The 26,986-nt window shown below is 35.2% G+C and overlaps 2 protein-coding genes across 2 annotated transcripts in view; one reads left to right on the top strand and one right to left on the bottom strand.

The window, feature by feature from the left end:
* Window positions 1-16,913, bottom strand: part of LOC121430658 — a 38,243-nt gene extending 21,330 nt beyond the window's left edge. Inside the window, exons 1-2 of the mRNA XM_041627992.1 lie at window positions 16,905-16,913; window positions 13,060-13,123 (exon numbers count right to left, since the gene is read on the bottom strand). Of these exons, the coding sequence (XP_041483926.1) occupies window positions 13,060-13,123; window positions 16,905-16,913 (73 nt within the window). The remainder of the gene's footprint in view (window positions 1-13,059; window positions 13,124-16,904) is intronic.
* A 387-nt stretch (window positions 16,914-17,300) lies between these two features.
* LOC121414843 overlaps window positions 17,301-26,986 on the top strand; it is a 29,113-nt gene continuing 19,427 nt past the window's right edge. The window contains exon 1 of the mRNA XM_041607901.1: window positions 17,301-17,532. Coding sequence (XP_041463835.1) covers window positions 17,458-17,532 — 75 coding nt within the window. The 5' untranslated portion in view covers window positions 17,301-17,457. The remainder of the gene's footprint in view (window positions 17,533-26,986) is intronic.

The following is a 26,986-nucleotide window of genomic DNA, read 5'->3' as shown; positions in this document are numbered from 1 at the left end:
TATCATTTTATTCAATGTTAAATTTCATGCTCTTATTTAAATTGAATTAATTTATCTTGTACTTGAAGTGTATTGAGGAATGTATTATGTTGTATTATAAAACGAGTTCAAGGATGTAGCCAATGGTGAGTGCGTATTCAAGTCACGTGTTCATGCTTTAATTATGCGCAACCTTCCAGTCGTGCATTTTTCGTGCAGCACTGTGCAATTTTTGTGCAGCATTAGTTCCAATAGCACGTAAAAACTGATACGCGTTCAGTAAAAGAGGCTGGCTAGGATTTTGATGCGCTTACTTAGGCGCGCATAGTAGATACGCGCCTGTGATGTCATAATTAACAGTCTTGTGATCTCTTTGTCTTTGCGATCGTACACAAGTTGGAGGGATTTGAACAAGATTTCCATGAAAAATTCATTTTGCCGACCCGTTTTATAAAACAATTAATGCACATTTTAAGATTCGTGATGTTAGTGACGATGCGAGCAACTCTCGGGCATTCACAATATTATGCAAAAGCACTCAGATTCAGATTTTATTTCCAACAGAAATAGCAAATATACAAATCATTTTCATACATTTTAACAAATATTTACAATACATTAATGATAATAACATATAAAAAAATACAAAATATTTTATAGAAAAAATTATAATACTTTGGAAAGAAAAGTATCTGTGGAAATGGGGGATTCACTCAAAAGCATCGCTTGTATAATGTGAACCCCCCTAAAGGAAGAGAATAGAGGAGAGAGAGAGAGAGGGAGAGAGAGACGCAATGGTTGCTATTTGCCTACGAAGATTTACAGAATAGATGAAAAAGAACAGGATAACTCACAGAACAAGACAAAACGAAGAAATGATAAAAATAAAAAGAAAAAACAAAACAGGACGACAAAAGTAAAATAAACGTAAAATAGAATCAGGACAAATTACGACCGAAAAGAGAGGATAAAACAAAATGATAAAGACAAAAACATAACTTGAAGTCTGAGAGGAGATGATAATGAGCGGGAATTAGTAATGAAGACCTCGGTAGGATTGAAGTAAGAAGTTTTTCAGTTTTCTTTTAAAAGAATGTATGGAAGGGCTGTTTTTTATGTTAATGTCGAGGGAGTTCCAAAATCTAGGACCATCGAACATAAATGTACTCTTTGCCAATAAAGTTCTAAAACGGGGTAAATGAAATTCGTTAGATTGCCTAGTAGGGTAATTATGAAAAGACCGATTAAGAGGAAACATAGAATCAAATACACGTGGAAGTGTGTTTTTGTCAAATTTAAACATAAATTGTCCTAAATGAAATAAGTATAGGTCGCTTATCTTCAGCAATTTGCTATCAAAAAATAGTGGGTCAGTGTGTGAACGAAAAGCTGAATTATGAATAACACGAAGGGACTTGTTTTGCAGTAATAACAGTCTATCTAAAATGGTTTGGTGGGTGCTGCCCCAGGCAAGTATCCCATAATTCAAGTAAGGCAAGATCAGGGAAGAATATAGCATTAAAAGTGATGACGACGAAAAATGATATTTTAGTTTATTGATAATGCCAATATTTCGCGAAATAATCTTACATATACAATCTATGTGGTATTTCCAGGAAAGCTTATTATCAACGGTAACACCGAGAAATTTAATGAATGTGACACTTTCTAAATTAGTGTCATCTAAAACAATGTCCATGGGAAGTGTATCAATGGAATTGCTAAATAGCATATATTTAGTTTTAAGTAGATTAAGAGACAATTTGTTGGATCTTATCCATTGTGTGACTTTTAAAAGTTCATTATTAACAGTATTTACTAAGGTATATGGATTTTTATGGGAATAAAATATATTAGAATCGTCTGCAAAAAGAATGAACGAAAGGATATCAGATGATTTACAAAAGTCATTAATATAAACGATAAATAATAAAGGGCCTAACAGACTGCCTTGCGGGACTCCACAATTAATGCATTGCATGTTGGATGCATGACCATTCAAAGATACAAACTGACGTCTGTCGGACAAGTAGCTTCTGAACCACTCCAAGGCCTTCCCGCGCACAGCATAATGAGAAAGTTTATGTAATAAGATATCATGGTTAATGGTGTCGAAGGCCTTGGAGAAGTCCAGAAAAATGCCGACTAAATGTGAGCAATTATCAAAAGCGTGGGCCACTTTATCAACGAAATTCAATAGTGCATGTTCTGTGTTGTGTTTTTCTCTAAATCCAAACTGAAAGTTAGAAAAAATATTGTGAGATTTAAAAAAATCAATTGTTTTGCTATAAACCACTTTTTCTAAAATTTTTGACAAGGATGATAATAAAGAAATTGGGCGATAATTACTGACACTTAACTTGTCACCCTTTTTGTACAATGGAATGACCTTGGCAATTTTCATGCGATCAGGGACTTGACCGGAGGTTAGAGAAAGGTTAAAAATATATGTCAAAGGATCGATAATTTCAGATATTATACCTTTTAAAATAAAGTTATTGACATCATCATAACCAGGACTTTTTTTATTATTCAAATTAGATACAACGTCAGTGATATCTTTTTTGACTACGGGAGTGAAAAATATTGAACTAGAATTAGGTGTACCTAGGTAATCATGAAAGTGTTTTGTTGAAGGGGGGATGTTTCGAGCTAGGTTAGTTCCTATAGATGAAAAATAGTCATTAAAAATATTAGCTATATTTTCAGGATCACCAATAATATCACCGTTAGACCTAATTTCAGTTATATCGGACTTGTTACTGGATAAATTCATGGCTTGTTTAAGAACTTTCCATGTGTTTTGAATGTCGTGTTTATACAGAATTATTTGATCAGTAAAATATCTTTTCTTTGCCAAACGTATTGTTTTAGTTAAAGTATTCTTATATGTGGTGTATTTAGTTTTAGCCTGAAGAGTACCTTTAAGTTTGGAATTATAATATAAACTGTTTTTTCTGTTGATTGAACGCAAAAGTGCTTTGGATATCCAAGGAAGTCTCGGTGATTTTTTGTAGTTAGTTTGTTTATCTTTTACTTTTGGAATATGCTTGTCTAATTCACTGTTAAAAATATTAAGAAAATTATTGAAGCATGTGTTTACATCGTTATTGTTATAAATAGGCGACCAGTCAACAGATTCTAACGAAACACCCAATCTTGCAAGATTCTCGGGAGTAGGTCTCCGCCTTGATGGTTTGGAAGGATTAATACACGAATTTTTAAGGGGAAAATGTGACATAATGGGAAAATGATCTGTCAGATCGGATAGTATTATTTCAGAATCAGGAGACGGCATGATGTTACAAAATATGTTATCAATAAGGGTTGCAGAGCGATCTGCAATGCGAGTGGGTTTTGATATTAATGGCAAATATGAAGAAGTCAAAAATGTTTCAAGAAATTCATGGGCAGTATTGTTGCTGTCATGCTTCAATATATCGATATTAAAATCTCCTAATATAAAAACATCTTTGTTCACCAACAATGGATTTCTAACTAAGTTAGAAAGATAAAGTAAAAAATCATTGTGGTTGGAATTTGGTGGTCTATATATAACACCTACAATTATATTTTTGGAATTTAGGACATTGATTTCGATAAAAAGTGACTCTATATATTCATTCATAGTAGTGATTTCGTCATGAATTTTGTATTCATAATTGTGGGAAACATATAACGCAACACCACCGCCATGTCTATCTTTCCTGTTATTAAAAACGAAATCCTATTGATCTAATGCAAATGGAATATTGGATTCATCAGTTAACCAAGTTTCTGTAAATCCAATAATGGAAAACGAATGTCTAGATGAATTATTGTCTAAAAGCAGTTGGAACTCTTCGAAATGTTTATTTATGCTTCTTATGTTTAAATGTAATAAAGAAAAAATATCTTTGGAGAATTGTTTACTAGTGTTTTTGAATTGAAGTTCAGTGATGTATTCTGATGAAGGATTGCGAATTAAGTCATGATCAGTGTGAAAATCTAGAAGTTCTGATGATGCATTGATGTTGTTTGCTACAAAGTGGTTGTACGCCAAATTAGCCTGAGGGTTGCCATTTGAATTATGTGTATTCAAATTAATGGAGAGGTCATCATTACTCAAGGAATAAAACGGCATATCAGTTAAAGTATTCACGGAAGTACAGTTAGTGTCTCAACATTCACTACTACTTTCGGCATTGAGTTGGTAAAAGAAGAGTAATTAAAATAAAAGGTCCTGTGTGGGAACAAATAAGTAACAGAGATACATAGAAACACGAACACATAAAAACAAATAACGAATTCATAAAAGTTCGAGAGAGGGCAGCATTTAGCAGAAATCTTCGTAGGCAGAGCGGACAAACGCGTCAGAGAGCAAAGATGGTAAACATACATCATTGATAATTACTGGAGAGATGCCCAAAGAAAAAAATCAATATAAGAAATGCAAATGATGAAAAATAACGATAACCCCATACAGGTTGGCAAATAACAAGATTAAGCATATCAATATAAGCAAAATCCATATTGTGGACATGAAAAGAGGCGACAATAATTTTTGCCACGTACAATTGAAAATAGATAAAATTGTTGTTGTTGCTAATTTTGGTAAAGACATGCAAACAGGCAATTTTCTATGAAAAAATATACACCAGAGCAATAAATACATAACAAAGGAGAGTACGCTATACCAGGCCAATCAATACCAATCAGCCAGTCTAAATTTAAAAATTCATGAAAACACAAGAGAAAATTGGCAATGAGCATTTTAAAAGCTTCCATGAAAGCAATGAAGAATACAAGAGCGTCGCTTAGCCAAAGACAAGCTATACTTAAACCGGTCAGGGTCGAACATTCACATTTGAATAAAGCAATCTCAATTGAGTCAAAGTATGTTTAGAGAATGCATTATTATGACATAATCGGAAAAGGCGTGTAACAAATGTACGATTAGAAACATGCATCAAAGTATTGAACAATGAATAACAAACAACAAAAAAAAAACGGAGATAAGAAAAAGTCGAGGAATACCCATACTAACCAGGGTCTGGTATTCACATATGAACAAGGTACTTTCATGCATATTAGGAATGGCATTGTTGTTCTTTTTTGTAAATGAATGTGGTAAAAGCTTACAAGCAAAATTATGTAACGATCGCTTGACCAGAACCAAGCATGCAATTTTCACTACCCATAACAATTGGGATCTGGAGTTCTGGCCAAATGCATGCTTAGAGAAAGTGATCATTGTTGCCATTTTATAAGTGTGAACAACAAAGGCATGCAAACAAGGCAATGTATATCGATAAATAGGCGATGGTACATCAATAATGACATTTTATCAAAACACGCGCGGGAAATCGTTGAAAAGTCATTTCAAGAAAAAATACATTATAACATAAAGCACTGGATAACATTTTGAGGCGCTCATCCAAAACCGAGCGGCGCCCAAAACCAACCGATACTGCCTTTTACATTCAAACTTACCCCCAATTATAATGCACTGCTTAAGAATGTGGTTGTTATGAACAGGGTAAATGCATGCAAGCAAAACAATTCGTAAGTTGCAATTATATCCAAAGGGAGAATGCATGAAAACACGCGGGAAATTGTGAAACACAAAAGCATTTCCCCAAAACATGCGATAAAGCGCGAGATTGATGAAAGGAACATTATATTCCTAAGGACATTGCTCGGCCTTGGTTGACTACCTGAATATAGTCACCAAAACCGAGCAATGCCCATACCAACTGGATTCAGGTGTACATAAACAATTACCTCCATACATTCGTTGAAACAGCCCAAAACATGCAATTAAAATATATTATCGCTCAACCAAACCGAGAAATGACCATACCAGTCAAGATTAGGACTGGTGTTCGCAATTTAACATCCTTCAAAACATGTTTTAGAAGAAGCGGTAATTGTCACTTTGAATAAAAGACAATGTAGAGTCATTCGAATAGATCAATCTTATGTATAATTTGGCGATGGCGCTTAGAATACTTTAAACGCGCGGGAAATTGCTTAACAAAAAAAAATCCGAAAGCATGCAATTAAAGCATTATAAAGCATGATTAATGAGCATCGTCCAACCAAAACCCAACGATTCCCAAACAGAGTCACGTTTTTAAAACTGAGCTATAATTATCTTTAATGGAGCCCTGAGAATGTCATCATTGTATTTGAGAAAATGAACAAGGTAATGGCATGCAGTCGAAAATACATTCCTATGTCTTGCAATTTATTGTACTGGGTGTTTGTTTACTGAGTCGAAAATATACTATGAAAACATTGAGCATTTCCGACAAACGTATAACAAAGCATTAAACATGGTTTAGGTGCAACGCCCAACCAAGGCGACCTACGCTATTTCGCCCAGAAAAGACATTCACATTACTATATATACATACATGTTTTGTTTTTTTTTTAAAGAGAAACCGAAAATTTGAGTATGAACAGGGTAAAGGCATGCAAACATGTATAATTACCAATTCATCACATGCAGGAAAACGCATGGGGGCAACGCCCAACCAGAACTGAGCGAAACCCATACCATCCAAGGTTTAGCGTTCACATCTAAATTATGAATTGCCCCCCCCCCCAAATCTCATCAAAGGAATGAGATAGTCGGATCACATACAAAAATACAAACACTCAGATGTATGCATAATGAAGTACATAATAGATGGTATACTTTATTTCAACTTGGCATGTTTACACACGATAATATTGCATCAATTTATGTGATGTTGGATGTTTAAAGGTATGCAGTGCATGAGAAGTACAAAACAAAAGGGGGGGGTCACAGTGTATGTGATGAGATGGGCAATCAGGTTAAGAGATGCTTTAACAAGCGATGTCAATACGACCCAACTGTAGGGCATGCACATTTTTTTGAGCAAGAAAATTGCCCTATAAGGAAAATCAATTGTGCAGATGAAAAACCAGGCATATTCATGTCAATTGACATGCAAGTTATTTCTATCTAGAATAAAGGGAGGAACTATGAAAAGTAAAGCTGAATATCAACAGTACTAAACAGTACTAAACACATCCATTATTCTCTTGTTCATTTTTTCATGGTTATTGCAAGCGCCTCTTGCTTTCGCGTAATTTTAAATACCCTCGAGTGTGCTGCATCGTCATTATGTTGAGGAATGAAACACGTTCCACACGCTGATCCTTACAGAGGAAATTCTCTCTTAAAGGTTCTATGTATACTCCACTTCTTTACAATTTATTTTTGTGAATCATAGTGAGATCGTCTAGATGAGGGAGAGGGCTTGGACCCCTAAAGTTATACCGCGATCATAAAAAAAGAAAGTGAAAGAAAAGGAAAAGATAAAAGAAGTAAAATACTATAGCATTTTCTGCATATTATGTCAAACTATCAACAAAAAATTATTTCCATATTCAGAAAGGTCAGAATTTTCGCTCACTCGCTTTCTAAGATCACGGATTTCCGCTCCCCCCCCCCCCCATTACAGCATGTTCGACTTCTCGAACTTATTGAGCTCGTTACTCCGCTGATAAAAGGGCTTTAAAATACTCAACAACGAAACCAGTACAACTACAAAAAAACCGACTCACAAGATCAAGCGTCTCCGAAATGTGATCATTTACATTGGAATTTTGGCAGGATATTGATAGCATTGTTTAAAATCAATCAGTTATGTCTAATAGGCCCTATAGTAAAAATAATAATAATAAATCAGTAAGATGATTGATCATACTTGGCGGAACATAACCGTGATTGTGATTGGCTTTTGAATGAATTGGAATAGCGGGTCCATGCACGCCCGTAGCCAGGTGAGGTGGGGGGTTCAATCGAAACACTAAAAATTTTCAAAAGCAAATGGGAGGAAAAGCAGAAAGGAAGGTAAAGAGAAAGAATTGCCTCGTCTTTAGTTGAGAGGGGGATCGTCCTTTTCCAAGCTATTGTGCTTAAATGCGACTGTACCCTCCCACGCATCGGATGTTAACAATTGACCATGAAATATTGTTGTTAATCCATCATAATGGTGTATGTTCAATTATTGTTGCATGGAAAATCAAATAATCAATCAGTACCGAAGGTGGGAGGGGGTTCCCCTTAAATTTCCAAAGTTATCCAGCCCACTTGGCGCACATTCATGGAGGCGTCGGTCAATAATGTGGTTGAGTATGCCTTAGAGAGCGGCCTATTTTTGTACAAAACTTCCCTTAACATGCTTAATTGCCTCAAACACCAACCTTCACGCATGGGCAGAGAGAGAGAGAGGCAGTCTTCAAAAGTTTCACATCTTCTGCAATGTTTTTAATTCAATTTAATTGTTATTTTATTTATACAAGGAAACAATCCGTAGCAATGTCAATTACAAAACAATTGATCATGCACAATAAATATCGGGGGGTTTTTTGTCGGTGTTTCGAAAAAGGAAGTAATGTTAAAAATTAATCAAAAATACCCTGGGAGCGTGGAGGGGAAAGAAGGTGTGCTCCTTTATTCATGTTAAGGAAGGAAAATTATGGTTGGCCTATACTTCAAACATAATTTCAAGATAATCCTATATTTGCCATCTTTGTCGTCCATGACTGTTGTACAAACATTGATTAAAAAATGCGAAACTGACATTTATTTTTCTTTTGTATTTTGCATTTTTTCCTCTCTTATCACTTAAAGATTATAAATTAAGATGTTTTAGTGATAAGAGAGGAACAAATGAAAAATGTAATAATTCATGTATTTCAGTGGTGCTTTATAAGAGATGTACAAATATTCGCTTCATCAATCGGAGGATAGAAATGGTATGAATTCATATCATGATTCCAAATAAATGGTTTTACTGAAAGGGGGTTTAAATCAGGCAAAAAACTGAGGACCAAAGTGAATTAATTCAGAAATTTTAATTCAGTATTATAATTTAGATTTGATATTTCGGACTGATAATATACAAAACATACAAATATAATTGTTCTAACTTTTTTTTCAAAATTAGTAAAATACCTTAATACTGGCATTGGGCATCATCTGCCTAGCATACTACTATCACCAAGTACCCCATTGTACTATCATCTTGTATTCCCCCACCCCTGCCCCCCCCCCCCGGGGGTGAGGCAGGCACGTATAATGGCAGTACGGGTATGCGTGGCTCTTTAAAGGAATCCAAATCCCAAGAAGAGAAGCAATCTTATGAAAGGAACAAAAAGAGTTTTCATCAAAATCGGTTTTGAAAAAGCAAGTTATGGGCGTTTAAAAATTCTTGTGCTTTCTATGGGGATCCTCAAATTGGCCAACATACTTCAGAATGGTAGATTTTGTGGACAACTCTCCATTTGTTTTGTACACATTTTTTCAGATTTTCCCCATTCTCTTTCATGTCTTTCAAAATGCATTTTGCCTCCTTCTGAGCATAACTCGGAAAATATAATTCTAACCAGAAAAACAAAATCATGTCAAGGTCAGGAGGAGGTAATGTAAAATAAAGGGGAAAATCTGAAAATTTGTGTACAAAACAAATGGAGACTTGTTCACAAAATCAGCCTTTTCGAAGAATGTTTGCCAATTTGACGATCCCCAAGGTATAACAAGACTATTCAAACTTCCATAACTCGCTTATTCTATGATCGATTTTGATGAAACAAGTTTTAGATTGCTCCTCTCATTTCATTCTTCCTGATAAGATTGATTCTTTCCTAGTATTTTGAATTCCTTTAAAGCCCCCCCCCCCCCACCCCTTCACGCCTTGCCAGCTGCACTTCCCAGGCATAATATGTTCATCCTTTTTCATTGACCAACGCGTTCCCCCCCCCCCTCATTTTAGGGTCAGTTCACGAAAGATCCCCATTTTATGTTAAATTCCTGTTCCCAAGCACCCCCATTTGCAGGGGGTCATCTAGCTCTTGATCCCCCTTTCCATTTCAAAGCAACTAAAGGGATGGTTTTAGATTTTATCGACCGTACACCTCTAATCTTTCCAAATCCGAGTGCCCCTAACCCAGGGGGCTACACTTCGAAATTCCGAAGGTTCGTAATTCCCAAACACGTAAATTGCCTATACCCCGATGTTCGTTAATCCGAAAATGTAAAAGGGTTCGTTAATCCGAACATTTGTGGCGTTATTCCGAAGGTTCGTTAGTCCGAAAACGAAATAAGGTTTGTTGTTCCGAAGATTCGTTAGTCCGAAAACAAAATAAGGTTTGTTAGTCATTTCGTTTTCGGACTAAAGAACCTTCGGAATTACGAACCTCATTTCGTTTTCGGATTAACAAACCTTCGGAATTACGAACCTCACTTCGTTTTCGGACTAACGAACCTTCGGAATTACGAACCTTCGGAAATACGAACCTTCGGGATAACGAACCTTCGAAATAACTACAAAAAAGGAAAAAAAACGATTAGCAAGATCAAGAATATTCGAAATGTGGTCATTTACATTGGAATTTTGCCAGGATAAATAGTTTTGTTTGAAATCAATCAGTTATGTCTAATAGGCCCCAGTAAAAAAAAAGGTGATTGATACTTGGCGGAACATAACCGTGATTGTGATTGGCTTTTGAATGAATTGGAATAGCGGGTCCATGCACGCCCGTAGCCAGGTGGGGTGGGGGTTCAATTGAAACTAAAAGTTTTTAAAAACAAATGGAAGGAAGGAAAAGCAGAAAAGAAAGGCAAAGACAAGGAATCGACCCCCCCCCCCCCTCCCAATTGAAAACCATGGCTACTCGCCTGATATCACATGACCTTGTCCTTAGTTGAGAGGGGGGTCGTCCTTTCCAAGCAATTGTGCTTAAATTCGACTGTACCCTCCCACGCATCGGATGTTAACAATTGACCATGAAATATTGTTGTTAATCCATCATAATGGTGTATGTTCAATTATTGTTGCATGGAAAATCAAATAATCAATCAGTACCGAAGGTGGGAGGGGGTTCCCCTTAAATTTCCAAAGTTATCCAGCCCCCTTGGTGCACATTCATGGAGGCGTCGGTCAATAATGTGGTTGAGTAGGCCTAAGAGAGCGGCCTATTTTTGTTCAACACTCCCCTTAACATGCTTAATTGCCTCAAACACCAACCTTCACGCATGGGCAGAGAGAGAGAGAGGCAGTCTTCAAAAGTTTCACATCTTCTGCAATGTTTTTAATTCAATTTAATTGTTATTTTATTTATACAAGGAAACAATCCGTAGCAATGTCAATTACAAAACAATTGATCATGCACAATAAATATCGGGGGGTTTTTTGTCGGTGTTTCGAAAAAGGAAGTAATGTTAAAAATTAATCAAAAATACCCTGGGAGCGTGGAGGGGAAAGAAGGTGTGCTCCTTTATTCATGTTAAGGAAGGAAAATTATGGTTGGCCTATACTTCAAACATAATTTCAAGATAATCCTATATTTGCCATCTTTGTCGTCCATGACTGTTGTACAAACATTGATTAAAAAATGCGAAACTGACATTTATTTTTCTTTTGTATTTTGCATTTTTTCCTCTCTTATCACTTAAAGATTATAAATTAAGATGTTTTAGTGATAAGAGAGGAACAAATGAAAAATGTAATAATTCATGTATTTCAGTGGTGCTTTATAAGAGATGTACAAATATTCGCTTCATCAATCGGAGGATAGAAATGGTATGAATTCATATCATGATTCCAAATAAATGGTTTTACTGAAAGGGGGTTTAAATCAGGCAAAAAACTGAGGACCAAAGTGAATTAATTCAGAAATTTTAATTCAGTATTATAATTTAGATTTGATATTTCGGACTGATAATATACAAAACATACAAATATAATTGTTCTAACTTTTTTTTCAAAATTAGTAAAATACCTTAATACTGGCATTGGGCATCATCTGCCTAGCATACTACTATCACCAAGTACCCCATTGTACTATCATCTTGTATTCCCCCACCCCCCCCCCCCCCGGGGGTGAGGCAGGCACGTATAATGGCAGTACGGGTATGCGTGGCTCTTTAAAGGAATCCAAATCCCAAGAAGAGAAGCAATCTTATGAAAGGAACAAAAAGAGTTTTCATCAAAATCGGTTTTGAAAAAGCAAGTTATGGGCGTTTAAAAATTCTTGTGCTTTCTATGGGGATCCTCAAATTGGCCAACATACTTCAGAATGGTAGATTTTGTGGACAACTCTCCATTTGTTTTGTACACATTTTTTCAGATTTTCCCCATTCTCTTTCATGTCTTTCAAAATGCATTTTGCCTCCTTCTGAGCATAACTCGGAAAATATAATTCTAACCAGAAAAACAAAATCATGTCAAGGTCAGGAGGAGGTAATGTAAAATAAAGGGGAAAATCTGAAAATTTGTGTACAAAACAAATGGAGACTTGTTCACAAAATCAGCCTTTTCGAAGAATGTTTGCCAATTTGACGATCCCCAAGGTATAACAAGACTATTCAAACTTCCATAACTCGCTTATTCTATGATCGATTTTGATGAAACAAGTTTTAGATTGCTCCTCTCATTTCATTCTTCCTGATAAGATTGATTCTTTCCTAGTATTTTGAATTCCTTTAAAGCCCCCCCCCCCCCCACCCCTTCACGCCTTGCCAGCTGCACTTCCCAGGCATAATATGTTCATCCTTTTTCATTGACCAACGCGTTCTCCCCCCCCCCCCCTCATTTTAGGGTCAGTTCACGAAAGATCCCCATTTTATGTTAAATTCCTGTTCCCAAGCACCCCCATTTGCAGGGGGTCATCTAGCTCTTGATCCCCCTTTCCATTTCAAAGCAACTAAAGGGATGGTTTTAGATTTTATCGACCGTACACCTCTAATCTTTCCAAATCCGAGTGCCCCTAACCCAGGGGGCTACACTTCGAAATTCCGTAAATTACCTCGATGTTCGTTAATCCGAAAACGTAATTATTTGTGTTATTGTTTGAATATTTTTGGGTCATTATTACCTTGTAAATACATCGCAATTCGGCCTTAGCCGCGATGTCTTGAATTTTATTAATAAACCATCTATCCATCCATCCATCCATCCATCTATCGAACTATCTATCTATCTTGGATATATCTTTTCATATTTTTTTCTTAAAATATTGCACAAAAAGATACTGATAAAGAATTGTCTTTGTTGGACTCACCAGTAGATCTCTGCAGACCTAAGAATTGTATGATCCAAATTACCGTGTACGCCACACTGTAAAGCTAAAAAAGGGGGGTAAACACAAAAAAATAATAGTCAGCTTTAGTTACATTCTTTGATATGATTTTTATTTGAGTAAGCATAACAAACATAAGATGGTGACTGATTACTTTGGGCAGTTGGGGACATGAACCTTTTAGATTGAGTGTAATAAATCATTCCAAACAAAGATGATTATTATAACATTCAATTAAATGAGAGGGATCATCATTAGCACGCAATGGGGCTATATTTTGTCAGTACTTGTGCACCCGACGCTAGAGGGCAGTTGGAATGACGAAATATGCTGTATTGATGGTTCCATTACGTTTTTTATATGCACATCTCGGTCGGAATGCAAATGAGGAACTGATGACATCACTCACTCACTATTTCTTTTGTATTTTATCATATGAGATATTTATATTTTCTCGTGAATGTAATGTGAAATGAAGTTTCATTCCTCCCTGAACACGTGGACTTCCATTATTTTAACATTTTGTGCTTCAGGCAAAGAGGTCCTAATCGTCAAATTCGTAAAAATTGAAATATTGTATGATTCAAACAATAAAAAACAAAAGAAATAGTGAGTGAGTGACATCATCAACTCTCTCATTTGGATGTAACTGGCTCGTTCATATAACTATTTTGTTAAAAATAAGCGAAACTTTGAAATGTCATAACTTTCTTATTTTATATCCAATTTTGATGAAATTTTCAGCATTGTGCCTGTCTGATTTTCTTTATTGATTGAAATCAATATTTTTCTGAGGTGGACTTGACCTTTAACCCTATCTAGGCCGATATTTGGCGCGATATTTTCGCCGCGCGAAATTTTATGATCGCGTCGCTCGCTGATCTTTTACTTTCTACTCTTGCGCAACTTTTGAGACCAATTTTGCGGCACCCGGGTACGTGGTTTCGAAATTACGCAACATTATGTAAGTGCATGTCAGACCAAAAATTGCTCGAAAACGTGATTTCGTGTACAAAGTCAATGCAAATTGTGTTTTCAACCAAAATTCATAAATGCATGATTATTTTTAGTTTTGCTGATCTAAATGTATTTATTTTATGCTTTTTATGATCACAGAAGAGTCCCCAACAAATTTCATTGAAAAAACAATGAAAAACAAAAGGTAAAAAAAACAAAGAAATACATTTAAAAAATTGCAAAAAACAATAAAATACATAAAAAATGATTTGATATCGCAATTTTTGTCATTTACACTTGCTAAGAACACCACAAAGAATTTCTATACCAAAAATAAGTACATTTGGAGCTTTATTTAGGGAGTTAGAGGAAAAGGTATGATTTCGCATACTAATTACGCATAAATTAGCTTAATCACTTAATAGCAATTCGCATGAAATACATTATTATACAATCTTGTAGATTATGTACCAGGCAACCCGCGTGACAATTTTCGGCGCAATCGCGCGGTCGACGGCCAAGATCTTAAGGGGGGGGGGCTGGGAGGCGCCCCCCCCCCCGGCCGTATGAACTTCCAAAATAACCCGGCCTAGATAGGGTTAAAAATCTGAAAAATATTAACCGTGCTTTATCAAGCGGCGTAGACTTGGGTAAAACGCAAAGTATACACCTCGAATGTTTTACTATGAGGAGGGTTTGGGGCTGAAATTATATACAAGTAACTTTTATCGCTGGAAGAGGGGCGGGTAGCCCCCGGGGGGGCACTCAGTATATAATGCATAGTGGGTATGTGCCGCGGAGGGGACCCCATATTCACACTCAAATTTCCGTTCCAAGACATAGCATTTTTGTCTTATTGAGAAGAAGAACAAAGAAAGCCGCTCCAAGGCATAGCATTTTCTTCTTATCGAGGAAAAAGAAGAAAGAAATCCGCTCCAAAGCATCGCATATTTTTCGTTACGCCGTTCCGATCGCATTGATCTGCTACTGACATGACTGAAATGAGCTGCAATTTTGGTGAAAAGCGGCCGCAGAGCGCTGTCCTACCATCGCCTCAGCTCTCCGCTAGCGCACCCGGCGGAGGCCGCGCTAGCTGCATCATGCACACATGACCGTTCCATAGGTATGCATACGCACTCACACGCTGGCGATCCGTTCCAGGGACCCCCGTTTTCACAAACATTTGTAGTTCCGAAGCCCGTTCCGAGGACCCTCCTTTTTACAATAAGCCCGCTCCAAGGCCCCCGTTTTATGTCTCGCCCGCGGCACACCCCCACCATTTTTTTGGTCGAGTGCCCCCCCCCCCCGGAGGGTAGCCCTAATACTAGTATACGTTATCAACCTTTATTTTGTTTTTAAGCCCGGAATTCATTTCGTTTTCATGGAATGGAAGGGGAATCGTCCTCGCCGTGCTTAAATGAACGGCACACACACGCACAGTGGGCCAGGAGAGAGCAAAAGTGCGCCAAAACTGGTTTTTGGTCATGAAACAAATTTTGTTTTTTTCATGTTCTAAGCAAAGTTAAGAACCTGTAGGATGTCTCCATACAATATTTCTCCATGAAATTGATTGTTAGTTGCCCATTTTATTCAATATTACCGGAAAATGACCCTTTACGGCTATACCGCATGTTAAAATGACACGTTTTAGATATTTCACTGTTTTAACAAAACGGATCGCTTAATTTATTTCTAATTCACGGTATTCTTTGATGAATGATTGTTTTAAGTGATCGGAAATTTTCAAGATAAAATGATAATCCCTTCAGAGGTAATTTTGGACGAAACCATTTGACAATGAGTGGGTTTTAGCAATTCTTCTCTCATGACCATTTCTTTTACAAATTGCTGCCGATTGCTGCGCTGTAAATACCATGACGGTCTTTGTTATAGTTTACACTGATACCAAATTTAGCTGCATATACGTGCAATTTTCTAACCACATGTTCGCCGTATGCGTATTTATCACAAAAATCGTTCCAAGTTAGTGTCCCATTATACGCGTTCCGAACGGGTGACCTTAAACAAACTCCCCGCTCCCTTCGGGAGCTTATACGTATACGTATACGTAAGACCGGGAAACTCACCGTCGCGTGCTGGGAGAGAGAGAGAGAGGAAAAGATGTTTGAATACAATATAATACTGATCAATACAATATTATATCATTTATCTTAAGGCATGTTTTAGCAATTGGTTCAGTACGAGCGAGGAAACAGGTGAGGTCACGTATTCCCTCCTTGTTTCAGAATCAATAATTTGAAATTTCGAATATATATTTTTCTCTCAATGCTGATACCAAGAGTGGAAAAATGAAATCACCTTTTTGTAATACTAGTACGAAAATGGCGAGTGCAACACCATCACTTTCTACGCATTACAAATTCAAATTCAAAGTAAAAAGTTTATTGATATAAAATCCTGACATATAAGGATCATCATCAAAAACAAAGAAACATAATAAAAACAATAATACAACATAAACATAACATAGTGACAACGAGGTATTAAAAAAAAGAAAAAGAAAAACAAAAAAATATAAAGAAAAAAAAACCAGAAGAAAAATACCAATCTGGGATGCAATGTTAGATGCGAGATACATAAATGCATACAAAATACATACACATACATAATATACCTGAACATTAATAGATCCATATACAAATACATAAGTATAATATCATATTTTACTTTCAAGCATCCTAAGTCTCTCCACGTACATATTACTTATTCCTATAACACATAATTTGCTTATATCCATGTCATTGCTTACCTGATATTAATTGGAATTTGTTTTTGTTAGTTATTTTCATAAAATCCGGCAGTACTTCCTTTAACAGTATATCCTTAAACAGTTTTTCCTTTAACATTACATGATACATAGTCCAGAAAAAAAATGACTGAGGGGGGGGGGTCAACCTCAAACTTAATTGCAATAAAAAAATTTCATCGCAATGTATTTCCACGAAGTCCCCAAAATAACACAATAAATGTCCAGAAAAATCCAAGTGGTGGAACGAGGTCTAATTTGCATAAATCCAAAATGGCTGCCATCGTAAAAATTTTCTTGATTGACATTAGTGGTGCATGGTTTAACAAGTTCTGGTTTTATGAATGATGTCATTTCGGGAATTTTTCACACCACCATGACGAACTGTCGAGATATGATTGCGTACAAGATAAAAATAGCAGCCAATCATATTCTAGCAAGTTACAACGTCACCTAGCCGGAAACGAGAAACGAATTTAAAAAAGAGAAAGAAATAAACCATTCCCGCCGAGTGAATCCTACAACTATCAGGACTATATAACTCCGATATTTTTCTAGCTGCGACATATTAGACGGAGGTGCTCATACAAGACGCGAGCTCCAATCAATTTCTTTCAATAAATCATCTAATTTGAAAGAAGTGAAAGGAACAAATCATGGCGATTATGCAAAAATGCTGCTGTTTCTCAAACGTCAGGACAGGTTCTACTGCATGCGGTGTCTACTCGTTGGTAAGGAAGTAATGCTTATCTCCATGAATTTCATTTTCTTATTTAGAAATATACAGTTATCTAAAGTTCGATAACGAAATTGCAGTAGATCGAAATTTCGAACATGATTTTCTTTAATCTATTTTTATCCCATTTAACTTGGGTTGTTGTATTGTTGTGCAATATATGTTTTAAGCTGTTATAACATGGATAGTGAAAACAAGACAAAAACAAACAAAAACAAACAAGCAAGCAAACAAACAAAACAAACAATCAAACTGATTTCGAATCACTCTTTATTGGTATTTTAAATGCCTGCATGCCTTTTTATCGTTAAGTATTTTTTTTGCATTTTGTACTCATTTGGAATCTATCCAATTTTGTGAATATGTTGATTTATTTCAAGAAAACATTGAAAAATATTGTTTTCAACTCCCTTAGTTATCTCAGCGTGCATGGTTGACGTCCCGTAATCGTGAAAATTACAAGTTGTCAATCGACTTATGTGTTTGTTATTTTACCCACATTAATTTCTCGTATACTATAATGAAAACAAATATGACTATGTATTGTGTATGTATTGTATGCATACATTCGTAATTCCGAAGCTTCGTTATTCCGAAGGTTTGTATTTCCGAAGGTTTGTAATTCTGAAGGTTCGTTATCCGAAAACGAAATAAGGTTCTTAATCATTCCGAAGGTTCGTCTATCCGAAAACGAAATGAGGCTCGTAATTCCGAAGGTTCGTTAATCCGAAAACAAAATAAGGTTCGTTAATCCGAAAATTAAATAAGGATCGTATTTCCGAAAATTAAATGAATTCATTTTGGAAAAAAAACGGTGTTATCATTACAAGATAACACGCATAGGCGGAACCAGGGATTGAGGGCCCGCCCCCCCCCCCCCTATTGGCAGAGCAAAAAAAAAAGAAAAAAAGGGGGAAAGAAAGAAAAAAGGGGAAGGGAAAAGAGAGGGGGAAACATAAGAGACGAAGATGATTGAATGAAATAAGATAAGGGGAAGACTTTTTTTCAAATCTTTCATGTCTCTATACAGTGCGTATCAAAAAAAATGTACACTTTCATAAAGCCCTGGGAATTGAAAAATATACAACATGTGGGTATTTTTTTCACATATAATCTTGGGTTTGGGTCTCATCTATCCAATGAAAGTAAAAGTTTTGACAGAATGTTACACTTGATTGAGCAATGTCCATTTTTGTAAAGCTCGCAGAAATCTGTTTGCGCAGAAATGCTCATTTTCATGTTGTGTCAAGGGGAAAGGGCAAAATCAAACTTATCCTGTCAAACATTTCTCATACATTTCCCTTGCACTTTTAGTCAGTTGAAAAAACGGATACATTTAAGAATTTTGCAACAAGTTTGCCACCCAAATTGAAATTTCAACACTTAGTAAGCACAACCTTTACCCTTTTTGTGTCAGCTGGATTTGAAGACAAAACAGAATCTGAACAAAAGTTTATATCAGACGTCTCCAACATTTTTTCACTAAGTTTTTATCATTTAAAGTGGGTTTACATTTCATTTTTAATTTAATACTTGTTTCTCCACACTTTTCCCAAGCTTGACAATAATTAACCCGTTCGCGACGGCATAGTAGAATAGGTTCTAACACCCCAAACGAGATTAATCAGCCGGCCATGTCAAGTTCGAACAGCTCCATTGTTCCGTGCGTGCGAGCTGGATCGTTGATTACAAAAGCGTGTGTGCGATCCACGATGAGTTTTTTTTTTTTTTAAAGGATGTTTTATTATATTCTCTCAGATCAACATACATACTTTGTACAAACTATTTGAAACATAATTATAAATTATACAATAAATCCATTACAATATAATTATACAACTTATACATCAAACTTCAAAAATACTAGAAATTAATATACTAATGCGTTTCAGCAATTACAAAATGAAATATTAACAAAATATGACATGATCAGAGAGAAAAAAAGATAAAAGAAAAAAGGATTATGATTTTTTTTTCTTTTTTTCTCAGCCCTTGTCGTTCCCCCCCCCCCCCCAACCCTCCCTTGAACACCCCCATCCCCTATCCGGTGGAGAACTGGCTCTGGGCTCCAGTATATGGTCTAATATAATTTAAGTTTTCCCATTTACAGAAATGGATTGTAAGAGTCCCCCTCTTTGTTGCTAATTTCTTTTCTTCTCTTTGATCCCCCCTAATACTATTTTTTATTTCAATCAATGAAGGAGGTTTTTTTAATTCTCGGTTTTTGTAAATAAGATATTTAACTAAAATCAAGACATGATTAATTAATTGATATTTACCTTTACTTTTCTCCTGCTTCCCGAAAAGAATTTCCTGCCAACTAAATTTATCTATTTCAAAATTTAAACTTCTTGCACATAGATCCCAAAGTGATTTTGAAAATTCACAAGTATAAAATAGATGTTCATATGTTTCTTCTTCCCTTTCACAAAATGAGCATAATTGGTCGAAATAAGACCAAAACGGAAAAGGTGGTGGTTAGTGTATAAAATATTATGCAAGAGTTTATACTGGAACTCCCTTAATCGACTATTCAGTGTGCAATATCTTAGTCTTAAAAATATACTTTCTATTTCCTTATTGGTAAGATCATAATTCGTTCTAATTCTGTCAAAAATGGAAGGTTTAATTTCATTTTTGTATAACAGCTGTTCGTATATTTCTTTTGATTTTAAAAACATCAAATTAGTCATTTTCTTACCCAAATTGAAATCGATTCCAGAGTTATGCTTTGCATTCATTTCACTATTGTTCTTCCAACTAACAGGTAAACAGGCATAAATATGCTTAATCTTTTCAACATCATTTGCATCTAAATTCAAATTAAGAAAATGTGTATCACATTTTAGTTTACCGTTATTGTCCAAAATATGATGCAGTCTATAAACCCCTTTATCGTATAGAATCTTATCAAATATACAACTCCCTTTATATCGAACAAGCTTATTATTAAAAATCACCACTTTCCCAAACTCTGTACTTCTAGTATGTCTTATATTTACCCACTCTTCTAATAAGTCCATGTAAAATTTGGAAGCTGTTATTTTCAATAAACCTGGTATATAGTCACATGAAAATAACAAATCTCCACCCAAATGTTTAGTGGCAAAATTAAAGTACCGTTTCCATTTCATATCTTCATCTTTATTTAAAAGTCTTTTAATCCACATTATTCGCTGTGCCTTTACCTGTACAGGGAAGTTTAACATCTTTAATCCTCCTTGCTTATAGTCTAAAAACATTGTATTCCTATTAATTTTGTCTTTCTTACCTTTCCATAAAAAATCAAAAGTTAATTTATCCAATGACTCATAAACCCACTTAGGAACAGGAGTAAGAGACGCTCGGAAGAGGACTTTAGAATAGATATGCACCTTCAATAGTTGAATTTTCCCCATGAGCGTTATATCTCTTAGCTTCCAAAAGTTCAAGAGTGTTTTAATTTTGCTTAAGATTTCTTTGTAATTAAGATCTTCTTTCTTATGTTCATCTAAGGTGAAAAATACTCCTAAAACTTTAAGAAAATCCACGGTCTCGCCGAAGGAGAAGTCATAATGCAAATGTTGGCATGAACCTAATTTTAATACTTTAGTTTTGTCATTATTGATTTTTAATCCAGAAAGTTTTTCAAAATCTGCAAATAGAACTTTTAGCCTATCCACTGATTGTACATTACGAGCACAAATTGTCATGTCATCTGCATAAAGAGCTAATTTAATTTCCTCATCTCCAAATTTAATTCCTTCAATCAGATTATCTTTTCGTAATTTATGAGCCATTACTTCAATACACAAAATAAAGAGGTAAGGACTAAGCGGATCCCCCTGCCTTACCCCCCTTTTTATTTCAAAATAGCCGGTGGAATTTCCTTCATTTAAAACGCAACTTAAAGTATCAGTATACAAAACTTTGACCCATCTCTGAAAGGATGGACCAAAACCAAAAGCCGTCAGAGCCTTTTGAAGAAAATGATGTGATAACGAGTCAAAGGCCTTCTCAAAATCTATGGCAAACAAAAAGCCAGGTAGATTAAAATGGGATGTATGAAAAATAACATCATCTATAGTACGAATGGCTTCACCAATATTTCTACCTTGTATGTAACCCACCTGATCCCCCACAACGATTTCATTAAGTATTTTCTTGATTCGCTTAGCCAAAATTTTTGTTAAAATTTTATAATCTACGTTAAGAAGTGATATAGGTCTATAATTTTTCAATAAAAGAGGATCTTTCCCATCTTTAGCGATTAACGTAATAACTGCTTGTTTTTGCGACGAAGCCAATTCCCCGGACCAATATGCCTCATTTAAAGCATCTTTTACTAAATCTCCAATATCTGGCCAAAAAGTATAGTAAAACTCCGAAGAAAGACCGTCATTTCCAGGTGATTTGTTATGTTTCAATTCTTTCAAAATTTCTAGACATTCTTTGTTAGTTATTACTCCTTCACAAAGTTCTCGAGATGACTCCGCCAATTTAGGTAATCCTTGAAAAAATTCATCAAAGAGGTTATCTGAACACACGCACATTACTTTATCATACAACCTACTGTAAAATTCTCTGATTTCTTCATTTATTCTTTTTTCATCACAGCAGATGTTTCCATCTGTGGTTTTAATTTTTTTAATTGTGGTTTTTCTTTTATTACTTTGCATCAACTGGTTGAAATAACGCGAGTCTCTTTCACCACATTCATACCAGGAGGCACGAGATCGAACCTTAATACCTTCATTAACATAACTATAGATTACCCTTAATTTCTCTTTTGTATTTTCTAGTTTTTCTAAGGTATTTGCATCAGTACGATCTTTCAATTGTTCTTCTAAAAACTGTATTTCTCTTTCTAAATCCGCTTTTATTATCCTTCTTTTATCAGCCAATTTTTTCGAGAATTTTTGTGTGAACCTTCGAATTTTCATTTTTAGAAAATCCCATAACAACCTTTTATCTTTTATTTCAGATTGCAATTCATTTCTCAATTCATGAATTTCTTTCCTTAATTCTTTAACATAATCTTCATTTTCACATAAACTGTTATTAAACTTCCAATATGACCTCTTCCTACCAATAATGTTATTTTTTCTTTTGTCGAATAAGTGTACAAAAATTGAATGATGATCAGGGGCCACAGATGGAATTATATCGCACTTTATAACCATTTCCTCTAAACATTCTGAAATTATCCAGTAATCAAGTCTGCTTTGCATGAAGGGGTTCTTTTGCATATATGTAAATTGTCTTTTCAGGGGATGTCGAACCCTCCAAACATCAAAAAATTGAAAGTCTTCCATAAATTTTCCAAAGTCTCGATTAAATCTATTTGAAATCCTATTTAGAGATTGTCCATTATAATCTAAATTATTGTCCCTGATCATGTTAAAATCACCACCTATTATAACAGGGTATCTATCTTTATTCAACTTAGCAAGGGTATTTCGTATTTGTTTTAGAAATTGCAATTGTTCATTTTCAAAATTTCTTGTAGGAAAATACACATTTCCTAAAATCAACCTAACCCCTTGAAACTTACAATCTATGAATATATATCTACCCTCATTGTCTCTTAAGACTTGTAATATCTCTATATCTACCGTTGGCGCAATTAAAACTAATACACCCTTGCCATGAGATGAACCATGACTAAAATAACTGGTGCCGTCCCACGATGAATCCCATCTATCCTCACATTCCCTAGTACTAAAGGTTTCTTGCAAAAAGACAATATCGGCCCCTTTATCTTTACACCAAAAAAAGATACGGTCTCTTTTATCACTATCTCTAATTCCTTTCACATTGAGGGAGATCAATTTACAACTAATCTGGAGACTCATGAAAAAACCGATATAAAACAAATAGCCGAACACCGGAGCCAATCACCCACCAAAGGGGATCCCAAAACTTGAGGCCCCCGTCCCCTCCCACCCCAAACCCTCCCAAAAACCCAGGGCAACTCCGAAGAGTAAGCTTCATGCTGTGAGCAAGAGGCAAGGTGGGAACGACCATGACCATCATAGGCGAAACCCTCTCCTCCGACAATGAAAGAAGGAAAAAATAAGATAAAAATAAGAGTAATCTAACAAGCACTCTAAACATAAAAGACGACACCAAAACAACACCTGAACAAGACAAGAGACTCGCACTGCGTTTCCCTACATAAATACCACACATAACAAAGGAGAGTAGGGCTTCCCATGGGGTCTCCTACGAAATCCATTTCTTACATAAGTACGTAAAATATGTAAAGAGCTTGAACCTTGCCCTTATTTCATGAAAGAGCATTCTTTCCCGGCATTCGTTCCTAAAAAGGATATCTAGTGTGTGACCGGGAATTTACAACCGTTTAACATAACAAAGTTAAATGCAATGTAGGAATAAATTAAGATGAACACGGATCATTGAAATGAGAATAGGCGAACAGCGATTCCGGTGCTGTAGAGTGTGATTATAATTGTCCAAATGAAAAGGGTAAAAGCTTCGAAACCCTAAAATATATATTTTTTTATAGTAGATGCAATTGTAAATAATGAAAAAGTACGGGAAATTTTAATAATATATATATATTTGCTATTTACAGCAACTTTGGCCTATTGAGTTCTCAAAAAAAAAAAAAAAAAAAAAAAATGTCCGTGTTCAACCTAATTACCTAAAATGCCATAAACATAAATCAAATTTTCTTCAGTTTACTTCCTGATCATTCTTCCATCAGCTTTTAAACATTTCCGACAAAATTAAGCTGAAGCAAATTGCTAATAGTGGTGCTACTTTCATCGATTGAGTTACAGATCTCTTCGTATTAGTTTTTTCAAAGAAACATAACCGAGGTAAAAATACATCTTGAAAATACTTATGTAAAATGCATGATAAACATGACTATTTCTTATGGTCTCGCTTAATACACACAATAATATTGATCTCTTGTCATTTGACAGTCATATGAATGCTCTTTTCATAATTAATATTCCGGAAAATGTTTACAGTATTTATCAAGTAAATATACAAGGAAAAAAAAATCTTCCTTTTGAAAAATATAAAAAAATATCTTGACTCTCTGTAAAAAACTATAATTGACTCACTCGATTTCTCGTCCAAGCATCATGATTATGCGGACATACTAGCTCAAGCACTTTAAACTATACTTAATGACTGCAAGAATTGTATGAACTGAATGAATGGAATCATGTTTTTTTATTTCCATTTCGTTCTGAATATAATTCAAAAAATATATATATTCTTTACGTTTAATTAGAACATTTTTAATGTCACAACTTTTTTTTCTCTCGTATCAATATAATTAGATCATTCTATTTCAAAATTGTCAAACTTGAAAAAGACTACTTTCTCTTACAAGCTATGAAGTCATTATATTCCACTTTTTCTAGTTTCACAAGCCTATGTCTATTTCACTATCTACGCATTGGATGTTTTTATTGTTGAGTATTATTCATTGTACAATCTGTCAAATAAAATTTCATGTCTTAAGATAGTATCACCACGTGCCATGCGTATATCTGTGGCAAAAAATCTGTGGTCTGTGCTGTTTGAGTGAATGATACAATAAATACATCAATGTACTGAAATAAAAGTCACTTTTCTTCTTTTTTACATGAAATTGTATGCATACATAGATGAATACTGGCTGTTCTACATTTCAACTTAATGTGTTTATAAAAAAAAAAACCCATAGCACATAACCAATATACATTTATAGCAATTACTATTCATCTTAGTCTATACCTTCCTTTGGCATTTTGTTATTTAGTGAATCTATCTATTTCAACCATAAAGTGGAAACTTATTTGTCATAGTTGTTTCCCATCTATGATAGCCATATTTTTTTTAATTTTTTTTCTTTACTTTATACTGGTTTTGAATTAATTATGTATTTTCTTTAAGAAACTATCCTGGATTTGGACAATCATAGTATTATTATTCCATATATTCAGTATTTTTGAGAATATCAGAACAATCCAATGGAATTTTCATCCATACTCACTGTGAAGAAAAAAAAATCTTTTACAGTGAAATTACATATTCATGATACAATATTTTCTTTCAAAGGAGCTCACATTTTACAATCTTTTGTTGAATGTTTTACCTTGAATCAATGAACATGATAAAAAAAAAAGTTTTATCTTTCTTTACTTTATAATGTTTTGAATTAATTCTGTATTTTCTTTGAGAAACTATCCTGGATTTGTACAATCATAGTATTGATTTCTATATATTCAATATTTTCAGAATATCAAAACAAACCAATGGAATTTTTTTATCCATACTCACTGTGAAAAAAAATCTTTTACAGTGAAATTAGATATTCATGATATATTTTCTTTCAAAGGTGCTCACATTTTTACAATATTTTGTTGAATGTTTTACATTGAATCAATGAACATGATAAATATGTGGTTGTACAGAGGCTTGCTCACCTACTTCTTTTCAAGCGTTTACAAGTGCTGTCCAAGGTGATGTTGATCCCTTTACTCGACACTCTAGGGTTAGCTTGATTCCATTTAGACGGATTCTTGTTGATTTATTTTCATTTTTCCTCAATTGATAGGCGTGATTTTCCAACTCAAACCGTCGCTTTTTCAATTGTAATGGAAGATCTGTGACAACTCGAAGCCGTGGACTATCAGAACTTGGTTGAGCATGGTGATTTTTCTTCAGCTGACTTTGCTGATATTTTTTCAATACTTCATCGCGATCGAACATACTCATAAAACGAACGATGATTGGATCCGGACCTCTGCGTTGCTCCCCCTGAATCTGACGTCTTGGAAGCCTGTGGGCGTTTACGAACTTAATTTTACTCGTTTCCTCCTGGGTAAAACCTAACTTCTGTATGCTGCTTCTTACTTTCCTTTCAATATTTTCGTCTTTCTCCTTTTCTATTCCGTACAGCAGAAGGTTGAGTTTGCGATCGTGTAGCTCCAGAGCAAGGATTGAATCCTTAACTTGTGCTTCCATAGCATTTTTCTCCTTTCTTAGCTTCGGAATTTCCTGGTTTTCAATTGCGCTTATTCTTGAAGCCGAATCTGCTGCTGCAACCTGTAGATCAGCAAGTGTTGTATGCATTCCTGAAATATCCTTCTTGATAGCAGCCATCTGAGAGCCCAATGTATCCAAACGTTGTAGAATCTGGTTAGACAGTTTTTGAAAATCTGCACGTGTTACCATGTCTGATGTCTTGCCAGCTTCTAATGCATGGTCCTCTTCCATGGTGACTTGATTATTAGACATGTTCAAATCTCTCGTAAACTTGTTAGATCGTAACAAATATGGCCCTCTTTTGTTCTTTTCCTTGTTTCCACTCATTTCATGTTAAAATCAGTTATTATTTGCAGTTCATTCCGTGGATTTCGTAGGATTTTAACGAATTATTCAGCACCTCCAAATTGCGTGATGCCGTCGTTCCTCATGGCGCCCTCTGAGACTTCATGGCGCCC

This window comes from Lytechinus variegatus, chromosome 1 (assembly GCF_018143015.1).
Source record: "Lytechinus variegatus isolate NC3 chromosome 1, Lvar_3.0, whole genome shotgun sequence".
In the NCBI taxonomy this organism is placed as follows: domain Eukaryota; kingdom Metazoa; phylum Echinodermata; class Echinoidea; order Temnopleuroida; family Toxopneustidae; genus Lytechinus; species Lytechinus variegatus.
The sequence above is the reverse complement of the archived record's forward strand: the minus strand, read 5'-3'. Positions and strand labels throughout refer to the sequence as shown.